Source organism: Nannobrachium achirus (assembly GCF_963921795.1).
Source record: "Nannobrachium achirus genome assembly, chromosome: 11".
NCBI classification, from domain to species: Eukaryota; Metazoa; Chordata; class Actinopteri; order Myctophiformes; family Myctophidae; genus Nannobrachium; species Nannobrachium achirus.
In genome coordinates this window covers 9,014,466-9,031,853 of record NC_137820.1, presented here as the reverse complement: position 1 = coordinate 9,031,853, position 17,388 = coordinate 9,014,466, and the positions used below count along the sequence as shown (strand labels likewise).

Genomic DNA, 17,388 nt, shown 5'->3' with positions numbered 1-17,388 from the left:
AGAAACATAGGTTTAAAAAAAAAAACGCTTAAAGAATCGGGACAAAATTCTAATTTTCACAAATTTTTCAAAAATAGCAGATCTACAAGCTCGCAGCGCGGCACTTGGTGCCGCGCTGTGACCTTGTATATCTGCTATTTTTCACTGGTTAAAGCATAAAATAATGATACACATTAATAAGACTGCTGAAGGGGTGCTGCAGTACATACAAACAAAAATAAAGCGATGCAGGTACACAGTCAAATCTGCAATGTTAATTTATCCATTTTATAATGCTGCGAGTGTATAGTCATTTTATATTTCAAGGTTCAAGGCCCTGAGGTGAGAATTTTGGAAGTTCCAAGTCAGAACTTCTTGGCATTTCCATTTAGCCTACGCAACACTAAAAGCCTAGAGAGCAACTGAGCTAATGTTTTCCGATTCACTGGTTCCTTTATTACTGTAAATCCAAAACCGTGAGGATTTTTCCACATTGATTGATTGAAAGACAGTACAGCAGTGAAGTTAAAAAGCTATTCTAAAAGGACACACACATACAGTATCCATGTGTCAATGTCTAGCCATATCCTCATTAACATGCCGTTTTCAATAAAACAAACAAAACAGGAAGCCTTCAAAATGTTAATCCTAAATATACCTTTTATATTATTCACTGTCACTGATATGATGGACACAAAGAATAAGACAAACTCGTACAACGCAGTTGAGGCATTCCCAGGGGTGTCACACCAAATTCTGGGCCCTGTACAAGGATTCACTGCGGGCCCCTCATGAATGTTCTTCATAGGGGGAGTTTTTTTTTTTTACCCATTTAGATTGGGAACGCATTATTTTGTGCTTTATTAACTATTGCAAAATAGCAGATATACAAGCTCATAGCGCTGCAAGTCTTTGAATATTTCAAATCCTTCTAAGGTTTTTTGAAAAACCTATATGTTTCTATGTCAGTGGTGCCCAAAATGATATGTATTTGGCCACGGACCTCCATTTCAAAATATTTAGTTCCAGGGACAACCCCAGAAGCAAAATTTGAGTTACAAATGTTTGCTTAAAAAATACATATATTCAAATATTTGCATTTACATTTTCACGACTTTTCAAAAATAGCAGATCTACAAGCTCGCTGCACGGCACTCGGTGCAGCGCTTTGAGCTTGTATATCTGCTATGTTTCAATGGCTAAAGTATAAAATAATTAAGGCCCCTCCACCACCTTGGGCCCTAGTAACTCAGTCCCACTTTTCCCCCCCTTGTGACGCCCCTGGGGACAACATCTGGAAACACCAACACCAGACGTTCATTGGTTTCATCACTGTTCCCAAGCCATTCATTGTTTGCATTTAGCACGGTGTTCATTCATATCCTGAGTTCTGTCAGGTGCGTTATTTGGTATCCCAGTGGATGGGACATGACGGGTGAAATGACCTGTTTGATTTGGCTAGATGGGAGTGGTCAATGTATACGGTATATAAGGCATGCAGGGGAGTCTGCAACGGCAAGTCCCCTCCCCCCAATATATATCAATACTAGTAAGACGCCTCGGTCGCATGTCGCCCTGAGGCATCTTACTTCTTGGCCATCTGTCCAGTGATGTATATCGGACCAGTTTCCCATATATGGAGACCCCTGGTACCCATATATGGAGATCCATGTACTGTATATGGAGATATGCTGTAATAGCCCAAACATGCTTACTCAGTTATTCGTTATGTGAAAGTCCTATGACGTCTATGACATCTGACATCATACCCTTTTATGCCTATACATGGAGATCCCTGTCTGTAGAACCAGCCGTTAGTGTGGTATATGGCCGATGTGGCCTCCATACTGTATATGGGCATTCCCATATGAAGTCCTGTTAGATATGGGCTTAATATTGATGACATCAGGGAACTCTATATATGGGCATGAAAGGGATTCTGTTAGTGTGACATCACAGTGAAGCCAGAGCGTGATGTCAGAGCGGCAAACCCATTCTGTTAAGAGTGGTTCCCCTGACATCACAGTGACGTCAGAGCATGATGTCACAGCGACAAACTCATAGAACCACAGTGTCAGGCGTGACAGAGATACAGTACATACCGGTACATACGGACAAGCTGTGACCGTTCACAAACTAAACTTGCGGCAAAGCAACAGAAGTATTAATTAATCACCCGAGTTTCTTAATGCAACTCTCAAATGTATTTCTGAGGCCAGACAGGTTTGCCCATCATGGATTTTTTCTCCAACCCGGCTTGGCAGCTGTAGGCTACAGAGTTGTCTGCGCGAGCACCTCCCGAGTCCCACACTCAGACTGCTATGTCATGTCGATGGTAAATTATCCGTAAATTAAACACAGTTTGTTGACTAAAATGCTCATTGGCTTATTTTCTTTGCTTGCACATACAACAGATAAAGGGGAAATCTCGCTATTTCTACGTCCCATTATTTCGACTATGTTCGGCAGGTTAGCTACTCAACAGCATCAGGGTTACTGAGGTTAGGGTTTGGGGTTGGGTTAGGTTTAGGCATAATGGTTAACATTCACCAGCGTCGGCAGGTTAGCATTTCATCAGGTTAACATTCACCCACGTCGAAATACTGTGACGTAGAACAAATGTTATGTCGAAATATCGACTCGCTCCCCAGATAAAATGTACACAGGAACCCTCCAGTGCCAATTTACCGGTGTTAATTTAACTCTGAGAGGGTACAAATGGACCCCTACAAATCCATTTGGTTCATTTTACCCATGCACTTGGAGTAGCAAAAACACTCAAAACTGCTCTTTTAACTCAGTGAATGCCACCCTTTATTCAAAATCTACAAAACTGGTGCCAGCCATTTTGCTTAATTTTGCCTTTTTATGGGGGCCAAAATCATATTTTGTACTTAAATTACATATATAAATCTATGCTTCTATCGAAAGCCACACTACCCCTCTTACAAAGGAAAACATGTATATTTATATATATATATCCTATCATTAGATTTGGGCTTCAATAGAACATGTGTAAGATGTCTTGATCATCATCATATGTGTGTGCTGTGATGGGCCCTGTGTGCAATCTGGAGTGCAATACCATTTGAAAACCACCAGAGGGTGGTCTCCTACTATCTGATCAACTAACAGAAGAAGGAAGAAGACGTCCATCTTTTTTTTGGTTTGGGCCTGTTGTTTACATTTTGGCCAGGCCTTTTAGCTAGCATGCTACACAACTTCGGAACCCTGGCGATCGCGATCAAGGATAGGTAGAGAAGAATGGATGGCACCGCTGGAATCCTGAGAATTTTCTGCGTTTTTTGAGTACTTATAGTTCGTCAGGGATGCACGGGAAAGTGTATAAACGAACGTTTTAGATAACATTTAAACGGCCGGAACCAATCTTCGGCTATACCGATTTTCCGCCGGACTGTGTTACACTGGTGCTACAGTCAAATCGGCCGTATCGCTCAGGTCATGGAGGCATATGGCCAACTTCTAGAGCGATTTTTTTGAAATTACAATTATGAAAAAATGATAAAACTTTTGATTAATTAAAAAGACGTAAAAGACGTTTATGGCACCGAGGTCCAAAGACGTATAAGACGTTTATGGCGTTCAGTGAGTTAAGAGCCACCCGAACATAATTACTGCTAAACATCATTCATCAGCGGTAAAATCAGTTCAAGGGCTTAACTTGTGTGTGTGTGTGCGCTCTTTCCCATGTTGCGGGTTGGATGAATCAAGGAGTCAAGGGTGCATGAGTGCGTGCGTGTGTGTGTGTGTGTGTGTGTGTGTGTGTGTGTGTGTGTGTGTGTGTGTGTGTGTGTGTGTGTGTGTGTGTGTGTGTGTGTGTGTGTGTGTGTGTGTGTGTGTGTACAGTGTGCTGAGGGAGATATAAAGATATCTAATTCTAGCTCATTGTGTGCTCACAAAACATTTGCGGGAATAGATGTTGACATCAAATAACATCAAAACACACCCAGCCTCCATTGTTTTTCTCCCAAACCTTAGACTGTCTCCCTTGAACACTTTTATGTAACTCTAGAACAGCAAACAGGGACAGCTGGACGCAGCAGGGGTTTGAGAGACGGCAGGTTTGATTCCTGTCACCAGCGTCACAGCCTCGTTTCTCGGTTAATGACTTGAATGATTCATTCAGTTGGGGGAACACCAGAGAGGATGCCATAATACAAATATCAGTGTTGCAACTAAAACCACAAGCTAGACCTGCTAGACCTAGACCTACAGTCAGAGTAAATGACAAACAAAGACAGGATGTACTGTATGGTTGTGGATTTTGTTTCCGCAAGCTGTGCCACGTGGCAGACAATAACAAAGACGTAAGTAAGACTAATCGGGAGATAAGCGACCGTCAGGTCGCATACACAAACTTTAGAAGGCAATGGTAGCCAATCAGGAGGGAATATGGGAAATGGGACAGATCCATGTTGATGACATGACTTTAGAGATACTGTGAGAAATCAGGGGTGGAGGTTGTGATTTGCCATCCAATTTGCGTGATTTTTGGCCACAATCTGTAGGAGCAGTGTTCAAAAATGTGTTTGAAAAAATCGGGCTGATGGTGGCGCTAAAGGGGACAGATCCATGTTGATGACATGACTCTATAGGTACTGTGTGCCGCTTTGAGCAGTGTCCATGAATGTGTTTTGCAAGAGTCGGCCTCATGGTAGCGCTAGAAGAGGGCCATGTGAGAAATGAGGGGTGGGTGTTGTGGTTTGGCAGCCAAGGAGGGTGTGTGCAAAGTTTATCCATGTCCATATATACACATATATGAAGATCCATGTATATGAATATGCTGTTTGAGCCCAAACATACTTACTCAGTTATTCGTTATGTGAAAGTCCTATGACGTCTATGATATCTGACATCATATTCATACATAGAATCCCTTTTATGCCCACACATGGAGATCCCTGTCTGTAGAACCAGCCACACAGATATGGGCTGTCTTGGCCATATATGGATTCTGTTAGTGTGGTATGTGGCCGATGTGGCCTCCATATATGGGCATTCCCATGTGAATTCCTGTTACAGTAGATACAGGGATCTCCATATGGGCATAAAAGGGATTCTGCTAGTGTGGTTCCCCTGACATCACAGTGATGTCAGAGTGTGATGTCAGAGTGGCAGCCCATTCTGTTAGAGTGGTTCCCCTGACATCACAGTGATGTCAGAGCGTGATGTCAGAGCGGAAAACCCGTATACTGTAAAAAAGTGTACACGTCCAGACAGAGACATCATGTGCTGTTGCGACCTTCGGTCGCAATAAACAACTGAGCCACTGAATCAAAAGGGGAGATACAATGATATATCATGGAAGACAAGAAGAAACTCCCTTTAAAACTGCAAACACAAATACAGGAACACATGAGACAGACATCAATGAAAGATACTGTAGTGTGTGTGAGAGTGTGTGTATGTATTTACAGTTTTGAAAGTTTGTTTTTAACACATGCACACACTACAGCACCCCCCCCCCCCCCCCACACACACACACACACGAACATGCACACACACACACACACACACACACACACACACACACACACACACACACACACACACACACACACACACACACACACACACACACACACACACACACACACAGACACACACACAGTTGTCTAGCCAGCCAGGATATTGACAGAGTAGCAGAACCTCAGACCTACCATTTTAATCTAATTACAGCTGAACGCAGCAGTGCCACCAAAGCCTTTTAAAACAGACCTGGAAACATGACATGCACCGTGGATGCGATATCATTGAGACTGTTGCCTCCACAGTCACACGCACACGCGAGCACGCACGCACGCACGCACGCACGCACGCACGCACACACACACACACACACACACACACACACACACACACACACACACACACACACACACACACACACACACACACACACACACACACACATAGAAGATGTGACATGTAATCTCCCTCCCCTGACACACAACACAATCAAATATTTGTTTGGTCCTCTTCAGGCCTACGTGTTATGATCTATTTGTACTGTAATAGAGATGAACTGCACCCTAGAGAGGATAGAATAAGTGGGCCATATTATCATTCAGCAGAATTATGGGTAATGTGGTATTGATGTTTATATTGATTCATCTCTTTGCGAGTGTCATCCTGGTGACTGAACCACCATTAACCCCCTTTAGGCCTAGAATTATTTCATGCTTAACTATTGAAAAATAGCAGATCTACAAGCTCACAGCGCGGCACTCGGCGCTTGTAGATCTGCTATTTTTCTTTTTTTTAATCGTGATTTTGAATATATCTTTATAAAAGCGAACTCCGGGGGGGTCCCTGGAACAACACATTTTGAGATGGGGGTCCGTGGCCCAAACACATGTAATGTTGGGGGTCCTTGACATGAAGAAGTTTGAGAACCACTGATTTGGAAGAAGGATTTAGAAGACATTTATAGAATCGGGTCAAAAATATTCAAAGACTTGCACAAATTAAAAAAATAGCAGATCTACAAGCTCGCAGCGCGGCACTCGGTGACGCGCTGTGAGCTTGTATATCTGCTATTTTTGAGCGGTGGTCACAACGCTCCTATACGTGGCCGTGTGTGGGTCTCCGTCCGTGTCTGTCTGTCTGTATGTAGCCTAAACTTCGGCGCGTAACTAGTGCCGCACCATTTACGCCACTCACGCAATATATACATCAAAATGTGCGGCTCGGCCGGGAATGGTGTTCTATTACCTTTCGTTCCGATCCGCCTTACCATGCCGACGTAATCGGCAAAAAACAACGCTTAATTGTCCCCATTGACTTATAATGGGACAATGCAAGAAATCACTTTCAAGTATTTTTCTCTCGTAAACCATAGGAGCTACAGTTTCAAACCTCGGAGAGGAGATTCATAATGATTTTAAGAATGAATCGAAAAATAATTACATCACTCGGCCTCATGGTGGCGCTATAACGGCCCACTTTACGTTTTGCCCCGTAACTCTTGAACCGTAGATCGGAAAATTAAAATTATTTTTTCCCTGGATTCCTTGGGTCAAGACGCATCTCCCCATTTGCGCCAGGATAGATTTTCCGCCATCTTGAATTTTCTCCAAAACACACTTTTTGCTCCTTTTCCTACATATTTTCTTCAAATGTCACAAAAATCGGTACACATGATCTATGAGGTGGGTAAACCACCGCTCAGTTCACACGGGTGTGATTTTTTAATAGTTTTTTTAATAGTTAAAGCATAAAATAATGGTTAAACTGGTTCAAATCTAAAGTGACACAGATTTGCATTCAGGTCTAAATGGCAAAGTAGTTGTGTTGTGCAGACCAGTGGTTCTTATCTCAAACCTTTTTAATCTCAAGGAGCCCCATGTAACTCAGAGAGAGGGTACAAATGGAACCCATGTAACTCAGAGAGAGAGTGTACAAATGAAACCCATGTAACTCAGAGAGAGGGTACAAATGAAACCCATGTAACTCAGAGAGAGGGTACAAATGAAACCCATGTAACTCAGAGAGAGGGTACAAATGAAACCCATGTAACTCAGAGAGAGGGTACAAATGAAACCCATGTAACTCAGAGAGAGGGTACAAATGAAACCCATGTAACTCAGAGAGAGGGTACAAATGAAACCCATGTAACTCAGAGAGAGGGTACAAATGAAACCCATGTAACTCAGAGAGAGGGTACAAATGAAACCCATGTAACTCAGAGAGAGGGTACAAATGAAACCCATGTAACTCAGAGAGAGGGTACAAATGAAACCCATGTAACTCAGAGAGAGTGTACAAATGAAACCCACATTCCATTGGTACACTCTGAGAAACTCAGACCTGTGAGTCAGGGTACCTGCGGACCCCGCTTTGAGAACCACCGGGATCTTATTAGGTATTTATTTATGCCATTGCTCTGGTTTGGTGACTGGCATGTGGGGTGAACATCGCTTTTCTGTCAAACTGAAATGCCTTCAATCACTGCGAAGGTCATTGAGCCAAGTCTGGTTTTGACAGAAGACAGGAGAATATCTCGCTGTGTCTCTTCTTCTCTTACACTAGCACACTACACACTACACACACACACACACACACACACACACACACGCATGCACACACGCACATACAGTACATACAATCATGCACAAACACACGCACACGCACAGACACACGCACGCACGCACGCACGCACGCACGCACGCACGCACGCACGCACACACACACACACACACACACACACACACACACACGCGTGACGCACGCACGCACGCACGCACGCACACACACACACACACACACACACACACACACACACACACACAGGAGAAATCATTTTGAGACACAAAAATACGAATTCACCCACACTGTAAGGCCCATACTGTAAGGCCCTCAACTACAGGCATTTGCTATGGGCTTAGTTCATAACTCAAGTTAAGGATTTATCAATGGGGCATGTTGTTGAAGGTCTGGGTCTTTAAACAGGATCTTTAAATGTACGTAAGTAAGTAAGTAAGTAGGTCGGAGTGGTTTATTGTTGGTATTGGCAAGAGCAAGGGCATCTAGCCCCAGCACAACTTAGTTACCCAAGCCATGCCACTCATAAGCTGAATTGGCAGGTACTTGGGATCGAACCCAGAACTTTGTGGACCAAAGATGAGTGCTCTACCGTCTGAACTAACTGGCCACTTTAAACGAAGGTCAAGGTAATAAGGGTCAACCACACCAGCAGACAACCATGAGCTGGTGCTCTTATACAGAGCACCTCACAACAAGTGAACATGATTGTAAGGGTCTTGCTCAAGGCCATTTCAGTAGGGCATAACTACATATCTGCTGTGGTTATTAGGTCTTGTCACTTGGGGCTTGAAAAGGTCTCCGCCATATGCCCACTCAGCCATTAGAGATGAGAGAGCACAGATGCGAAGTGACTCAAACTTGTGACCTTCTAAAAAAAACTGTCATGATCCCACTAAACTAATAGGAAAGCATACAAGTTTTCATGCCAACCAACATTAAGATTCCACTGGTGCAGCCGGTCGGGCTGTGGCTGTATAAATTTACAATTTAGGCATTTAGCAGACGCTCTTAATCCAGAGCGATTTACAATAAGTAACGTAATACACCAGTAAGACTACCTAATCGGGAGATAAGCGACTCTCAAACTTACACAAACTTTATCAATCAGGAGGGAATATGGGAATTGGACAGATCCATGTTGATGACATGACTTTAGAGATACTGTGTACCGCTTTGCGTGATTTTAGGCAAAAATCTGTAGGAGCAGTGTCCAAAAATGTGTTTTTCCAACATTGGCCTGATGGTGGCGCTAGAAGAGGGCCATGTGAGATATGAGGGGTGGAGGTTGTGATTTGCCATCCAAGGAGTGTGTGTGCAAAGTGGCGGAGATATGACAAATGACGGCAAATATAAGTATGAGCTTTTCATAGTAACTGCGACCTGACGGTCGCGATCAATACAATAAGCATCAATACATCAATTACATAGAAATATCAATCTAGAAAATAATAACGTACAGTAGGTAGACTGAGCACCTAATCAATAAAAGCTTGTATAAAAACCTAAAAATAAAAAGCTATCATGTATGGTCATTGGGGGTAGGCGAGTGCTATGTTAAGTGCCATGGGCCTATAGGTGAAGTCTGAATAGGTGAGTCTTCAGGCCACGGCGGAAGCTAGGGAGTGAGTCTGTTGTTCTATGTGCGACAGGGAGTTTATTCTACAGTTTGGGGGCCAGGATAAAGCGTGTGTGATCTGTATAAAGTGTAAAGTTGGTTGAATGGTTCTTGAGAGATACCTAAGGACAGACAGACAGACCTTTAACCCATTTAGGCCTAGAATTATTGAATGCTTTAACCAGTGAAAAATAGCAGATATACAAGCTCACAGCGTGGCACCGAGTGCCGCGCTGCGAGCTTGTAGATCTGCTATTTTTGAAAAAGTCGTGAAAATGTGTGCAAATCTTTGAATATATGTATTTTCAAAGCGAACGTTTGTAACTCAAATTTTGCTTCTGGGTGGTCCCTGGAACTAAATATTTTGAGATGGGGGTCCGTGGCCAAATAAATATCAGTTTGGGGGTCCTTCACATTTGAGAACCACTGACATAGTAGTCTCTCAAGAACAGACTAACTGAGCTCCAGTTAAGTGAAAAGGACCTTTTCTTTGACGATGGCTGGCCAGATTGCTGACATAGAAACATAGGTTTTTCAAAAAATCTTAGAAGGATTCAAAAGACACTTATAGAATCGGGTCAAAATTCTAATTTTCATGATTTTTCAAAAATAGCAGATCTACAAGCTCGCAGCGTGGCACTCGGTGCCGCGCTGTGAGCTTGTATATCTGCTATTTTTCAATAGTTAAAGCATAAAATAATGATACACCATAATGTACCCGTTCTAAATGGGTTTTAAAGTAATGCTGTTGCTGATAGTTCACGCTTCCCTTTGTTGTTTTCATTGTAGAGCCAGTAACTCTTGCAGTGCCGGCCCGCCCTGTATTTTAATGGGTAAGCGATTCAGTGCCTTGCTCTTGAAACCAACTGCTATTGTTATATATTGACTATTAAGGCAATCAAACCTGTCACCTCCCACCGGGCCCATGCACTTTCAGACTTAAACTAATGATAACTGATGGGATATTTTTGATTTGTTTGTAGTTAATATCAATATCGTTTTTATCGATAAATATATTGCCATGTTAATATGGACTGTTTGACACCAAGGCCTAGCTATGGACTGTGTGACTCTGTCTCTATGCTTCCATCCGCAATGCATTGTGCTGTCTCTGCCCCCCGCCTCCCCCACACAACTCTCACTCAACTTAGTGCCTGACTGTCTGTGGGAAGCCTTATAGGTCACTGTGTTGATTTCGTCGACTAAAACTATGACAAAAAATGTATGTCGACTGCGTTTTTTTCACTGACGAAAACTAAATAAAACAAAATAAAAACTAAGCTGTGATGACAAAAACTAAGACTAAATATATTGACAATTTCGTCAACAAAATAAAAACTAGACTAAAACGTTAGGGTGCTGTCAAACAATGAAACAATATGGAATCTATGAAAAGGTTGTGGGGTCCCTGATTCATCTCTCTCTCACCTAAGGGGTCCTTGGCCTGAAAACGTTGAATCTAAATATCAAACTCACCCCCTCCATTCTTCTGGCAGAGATAGGGGAACCTCCAGACGTTGCCCAGGCCTACAGAGAAGCCCACCTGGGCCAGGATGTACTGGAGCTTGCTGTTCCAGGCAGGCCTGACGTCCTCTGCGTCCGAGCCCCCCTCCTCCACGTCGCAGTCCTCTTTCCCCTCCCCGCCGTCATGGCCGTTGACAATCAGAGAGCTCTTCTTGAAGGAATCGTCGCAGGCGTCCTCGTTGGAAAGCAGGTCCTTGGCTGATTCCGTGACATCGTCGTCAAGCTCTCTCTTGACGGCCTTGCTGTTTTTGGGCATTTGATAAAGCAAACCAGGGCGGGGGTCGGAATGTCTTTTTTTTTTTAATGTTGTTTCGGAGTGGCTGTTACTTCTGCAAGGGCAGGAGAAGAGGGGTCCCTCAGGGAAAAGTCACTTCTTGTGCTATAGGTTCTGACCCAGTGTGAGCAGCGAGTTTTGAGGTATTTATGTTTTTTTCTTTTTTTTTGACAGGGACGTGGGGTGGGAAAACAGTTTGTAGAGAATGTGCGATGAGGACGTTTTTATTTCTTCATTATCACCAAATGTCTGGAGGGGTAGAGGACACAAAAGTGAAACATGTATGTTAGCTCAGACAGTTTGTCAATAATATCATTCGTAAAAAAAAAATAGAAAAAAAAATAGTGTATTTATATAGCGCCTTTATCCAAGGCGCTTTACAAAGATTGTGCATTACATTCACCCATTCACACACACATTCATACACCGATGGTGGAGGAAACCATGCAAGGCACCAACCTGCTCACCGGGAGCAACTAGGGGTTCAGAGTCTTGCTGAAGGACTCTTGGACATTAACTCTTACTAATGACACATTTAAGAGCATCTCTCTTGTTTCTTTCCCGTCTGTCCCTAACTTGTTTCAATGAAGTGAACTTTGCCAATCTAAAAGTGATAGTCAGGGACCCAGTCCCTGATAATGGGAGAGGACCTGTGATGTTCTGCCGTACTTTTTATCTCTGTTTTATCTATTAGTTTGGTCATTAAGGTCCACAGAATGAGAGGCCTGCTCTGCCAGAAACATCGCGAAAAAAAGTTATGGCCATTTGTATTCACTGTCCCATCGACTTCACTATACAGGAAAATAATACAAAAAATAAATGTGCTTTAAGTAGCATGTAAGGGGTCAAACTAGGGATTCTTCATGATTCTGAATCCATTGCAAGCATTTGTTTTGCATGAAAAACATTCCTTGGGCTAAATTTTGGCACCCCAAAAATTTAAAAAGTGACGAGTCATCAAAAAATCTTCACTTTTCACAGTTTTGGGGTGCCGATATTTTTTAGCCGATAGTTTTTCATGCAAAACGAATGCTTGCAATGGATTCAGAATCATGAAGAACCCCTCGTTTGACCCCACACATGCTACTTAAAACACATTTATTTTCTTTTTAAAATATTTTTCTTTTCCTGTATAGTGGAGTCAATGGGACAGTGAATATACAAATGGCCATAACTTTTTTTCGCGATGTTTCCGGCAGAGCAGGCCTGTCATTATGTGGACCTTAATGACTAAACTAATAGATAAAACAGAAATAAAAAGTACGGCAAGACATCACAGGTATCACCCCTATTCCTTGAGCTTTTGGGCTTGTGGGTCCTTGACTATGACGGCTGCTCGGATGGTTATGATGAGTTAGACGGGGTAGATAGGTTAAGTGGTCTGCTCAGGAGCACGGCCAGGAGGCCAGCCGGTGACCTTCTGATTACCAGACTGCCTCTCTGGCTATGGCTGCCCACGTTTGTATTTTTGTATCTACAATGTTTGTGACCTTGTCTATAGGATTTCTTATAATGTGTGTGTGTGTGTGTGTGTGTGTGTGTGTGTGTGTGTGTGTGTGTGTGTGCGTGCGTGCGTGCGTGCGTGCGTGCGTGCGTGCGTGCGTGCGTGCGTGCGTGCGTGCGTGCGTGCGTGCGTGCGTGCGTGTGTGTGTGTGTGTGTTATGCAGAATAGCCATATTTAGTTACCGGTACAATAAAAAAAACATATAGTTTTGATCAATGCAATCAACGCAATCATATGGGCCATACTTGACATGCTGCTGAGTGAGTTCTCTTCCACACAATGGTGAGCGCAGGGTGGCACTTTAGCATGCACTGATTTATCTCTCTCTCTATGTAGCATTGCAATGTTATTGAAATGTCTGGGCATTCATTTTAATGCAAAAGTTAGCCCACAGCTAGACATTCCTTTATTCTGTAAACTAGCCTATAAAAACTGCCCAAATAGCTGTCTAATAGTAGGCCTTTCTAATGTTATCTGAGATTAGGCTAATTACTCAGAACTACTCAAGAATAGCCTTTACAAGTATAGGCCAGTAGCCTACTTTCTAAGAATATTTCAGTCTAAGGCGAAGCATTGTTTCAGTCTGTCAAACACAATGCATAGAAAGAACTTAAAGCAGTGCTCTTCCGAGCACAGGTCTTCGCCAGGTCAGGTATGTTATTGTGGCCTCCTGGTGGCGCTATAATAGGCAAATGTGAAAAGGGTACCATGTCATCTGCGGCATGTCATGATCTGAGGCATTTTGTTCAAAAAATGTGCATGTTTTGCTCAAATTGAGCTGCTGGTGGCGCTATAACAGGCCAATGTGAAAAGGGTAGCATTTGTTCCTTGACCTATTGGGGATGTGCATGCAAAATTGCACGGAAATCGCAATCTGCGTTTATGATTTGAGGCATTTTGTTCAAAACGGACCAATCCAGCACATTTTCGAAGCCAATGTAAGACAATTAGGATGGAATATGAAATATCAGATCAGTCTTGATCACATGACATGACTATACTATAGACAAACTGTGTACTGATTTGCGTGATTTTGGGAACAAATCTGAAGGAGTAATATCAAAAAAATGTGTTTTACATAAGTCGGCCTCCTGGTGGCGCTATAAAAAGCAGATGTGAAAAATGCAGGGCAAAGGTTTTTTCTTGGCCTCCAGGGAGTGCCCATACAAAGTTACACTGATCGGTGGAGTTATTCGTAAAAACCCAAATCGGCCTGTTATAGCGCCACCATGATGAGGCTGATTTGAACATTTTGAAGTAGCGCTATAACAGGCCCATGCAAAAAAAAAAAAAAATGGGGGCAGAGGTTCTGCTCTGGCACCCAGGGAGTGTGCGTGGCTGCGTGCACAGTTTGGCTGCCATCGTGCCAACGCCGGCGGAGAGTCCACAGAGAAGGACAGGAAGGACACAGACAGACACGCGGACAGACAGACGGATGGACGGACAGGGGCGAAAAAACATAGTCTCGGCCATGCCTTTCGGCCTGGCGGAGACAATAAGCTATTTTTTTCACAAGGTGAATAATCACATGTGTGTGTGGCACCTAAATCTATGGCCATCATTTATATTTAATAGTTTGGAAAAGCCCGTGGAGATGCTTTGGAAGGGAACTGTGCGATGACAGGTCGGCTGACTCGGCTCAGTGTTATGGACTATGTGTCTGAGATATCAGTTTCAACGCGTCTGAATAATTTAATGGCCGACGTAGAACACGAGGCAATTTGCATACGAACCCAAACACGCAATTTCCCCGGCGCACTTGAGTGGGGAGAAGGAAGCGCACATAGCCTATGAAATAGAGCAATACGTCATAAACGAACAATATAGGCTGGAGCCTAATTAATATAGACCTACTTATGTCAATTCAATTCAAATGAGCTTTATAGGCCTATGCATGAGAAAACATAGCCTACGTTTACGTTGCCAAAGCAAGTGTCAAAATGTAGACTAATAAAAACTGTTGAAAATGGGGAACACGGTTGGAGGGGGTAGCTGGCTACATCATTGTGTAAACAGAGCTATGCAAATTGTGTCGTTATAAAGGCTATATTGGCTACAGGGTATAAAGCTTTTGGAACAAATAGCTGAATTTATTTTGTCTCAATACGATTTAAATAGTAGACTATACAAAAAAAAAAAAAAAGATTTAAAATGCGTTTAAAGGTATAGCAGCTCTATTTATACAACAGAGCATTTAACCATTAAATCACCCTCTAAAAAATGTAATGCTGCCATGTTAAAGCAGCCTATATCGCCTTACACCAACCAGAGGATTAAGTGATTAATGCATTCATTTCCTTATTGGCACTTCTATAGATAAGCCTGGTCTACTAGCCTGCTTTAAAACAAAGGCTGCCAGTTCATAATCTATTAAGCACAAAATTGTCGTCCAGCACCCCCAAGTTGTGTGAAAATGAAAAAATAATATTAGGCCTACATATGGATATATTACAACGGGAGGGTGGCTATTAATTTGATTTAACACTCGGAGAAAATAGGGTATTTGATTTGACTAAATACGTAAAATATTCAGTTTGGCTCTACATTGCATGACTCAGTAAATAGGCTAGTCAATGATCTAAACATGAATAATATCAATAAATGCTATAGCGACGCACGTGGCGTGCGCTGTATTGTGTATTCAGGGGGACAATGTGTTCCTAGGATGCACATAAATTAATTTCTCCCGCCCGCCCATCCCGTCCGTGCCATCCATGTGGGGTATTTCATCATTCTCCACATCCTGCGCACTGCTGGGTATAGCCTATAACATCCACACACATTCCTTCAAATTCTAAGATAAATAAAATAGACACAAACATAACGGATCGCTTACCTTATAACAGCAGAATCCTTGTCTTGAAGTGATGCTGTCTCAAGGAATGAAATTGTGAGAGCACATACACGGGGCAGACATTATCACTCGCTTGGTTTTGGTCCAGTGTAGCCGGTAAGGTCTGTGCGTGGACGCTGCGCTCTTATATAGCTCAATCAATGGGAGCGACTGTCTGACACAAGCGCCTTGCCTTGTCTATAGCAGGCTGCCTGGATCCCATCACCTGGAGGGACGGTCGGTCGGTCGGCCCCGGCCGTGACGTGATTGGCTGTTGCCTTGTCGGTTGTCAGGGCAACTCGCAAAAAAGGTTGATCGATCGACCGTGTACCATCGGCTGGGCAGGACAGTAAATGGAAATTATGTGATGTAGCAATTTGATGTACACCCCCCCCCCCCCCAATTACATAAATAAATAAATAAATAAATACAATAAATAAAATGAAAATAAACAAGAACAACAACAATATACATAATATACTATACATTTATGCCTAGGCTATTTGAAAATATTTTCAAACATTTTGTACTTTTACTTTTGGCACTTTTGATTTTGATGCCAACACTTTCATACTTTTACTCCTGACATTTACTTGTAACAGAGTATTTCTGTATTGCTGTTTTACTCAAGTAGAAAAAAATGTAGGCCTAGTACTTTTTCCACCGCTGTAGGCTACTAGAGCTTTGGGCCATTATGTAGCCAGCCCTCACACCTATATGTTGCACCACCAATCCCAACAGTGGTGTAACAACCCCCCGCCGGGCCCCGACACAAGAATTTCACCAAATCCCCCCAGGCCCCCACACCAATGCAACTCCTTGCAACATGCAACTACAGTACTTGCAACAACTAGCAACCATTATCCCCAATGGCAGCTGGTGTGTATTGGTGTGACATGGACTTAAAACGGTTTTGTTGCAAGGAGTTGCGACTATAGTTGCATTAATTGGTGCGGTGCTTAAAGGAGTAGTTCACCCCCAAAATGACATTCTTTTTTCTCCTATTGATTACTCACGCCATGGAGACTTGAGTTCAATAATATCTTTTTGTATTTGTTGCATTCGACAAAAAAATTGTTCATAGTAACTTTACCCCCATTGATTCCGGATGGGGACCCAAATGCATTCGGGTCCGTTTGGAGGTGTTCCCTGAATTTTGTGCATGCTTTTTGAGCACCCTAAGAAAAATCTGGGAACGCTAAGCAAGACCCTAGGGATACAATAGCAGAACAATAGCAATACATGACACATAACTTAATCATAATCACAAGTATTTGAGCCCAACTGATCAAAGGTGGAGGCTGGGGTGGAGGAGGCAGCTAGCAGCGAGTATCCGAGGCTTCGGATAACCAAGCATAGGTAGAGAAAGCAAGTTGTATTTAAAGGAGCCTTCCCTATACTGTGAATGAGAGCTTTGATTGGAGTATGACCGTGTGACGTAATGACCAGCTGATGTGTGAATGAGGAATGGGAAAAGAGCTGACTGACAGCTGACTACAGCTGGGCGGGGCAAGACTCCCGTGTCCTGCATAAACTAACACTGAAGCTTCAAATGCATGTTTATGAATGAGGACTCTACCCACCCAAGTGTT

The 17,388-nt window shown here is 42.9% G+C and overlaps 1 protein-coding gene across 1 annotated transcript in view; it reads right to left on the bottom strand.

The window, feature by feature from the left end:
* slc6a15 (solute carrier family 6 member 15) overlaps positions 1–15,932 on the bottom strand; it is a gene marked incomplete at its 3' end in the record, with an annotated part of 64,808 nt that extends 48,876 nt beyond the window's left edge. Inside the window, exons 1-2 of the mRNA XM_080736063.1 lie at positions 15,800–15,932; positions 11,138–11,708 (exon numbers count right to left, since the gene is read on the bottom strand). Of these exons, the coding sequence (XP_080592189.1) occupies positions 11,138–11,441 (304 nt within the window). The 5' untranslated portion in view covers positions 11,442–11,708; positions 15,800–15,932. The remainder of the gene's footprint in view (positions 1–11,137; positions 11,709–15,799) is intronic.
* Positions 15,933–17,388: the final 1,456 nt, after the last annotated feature.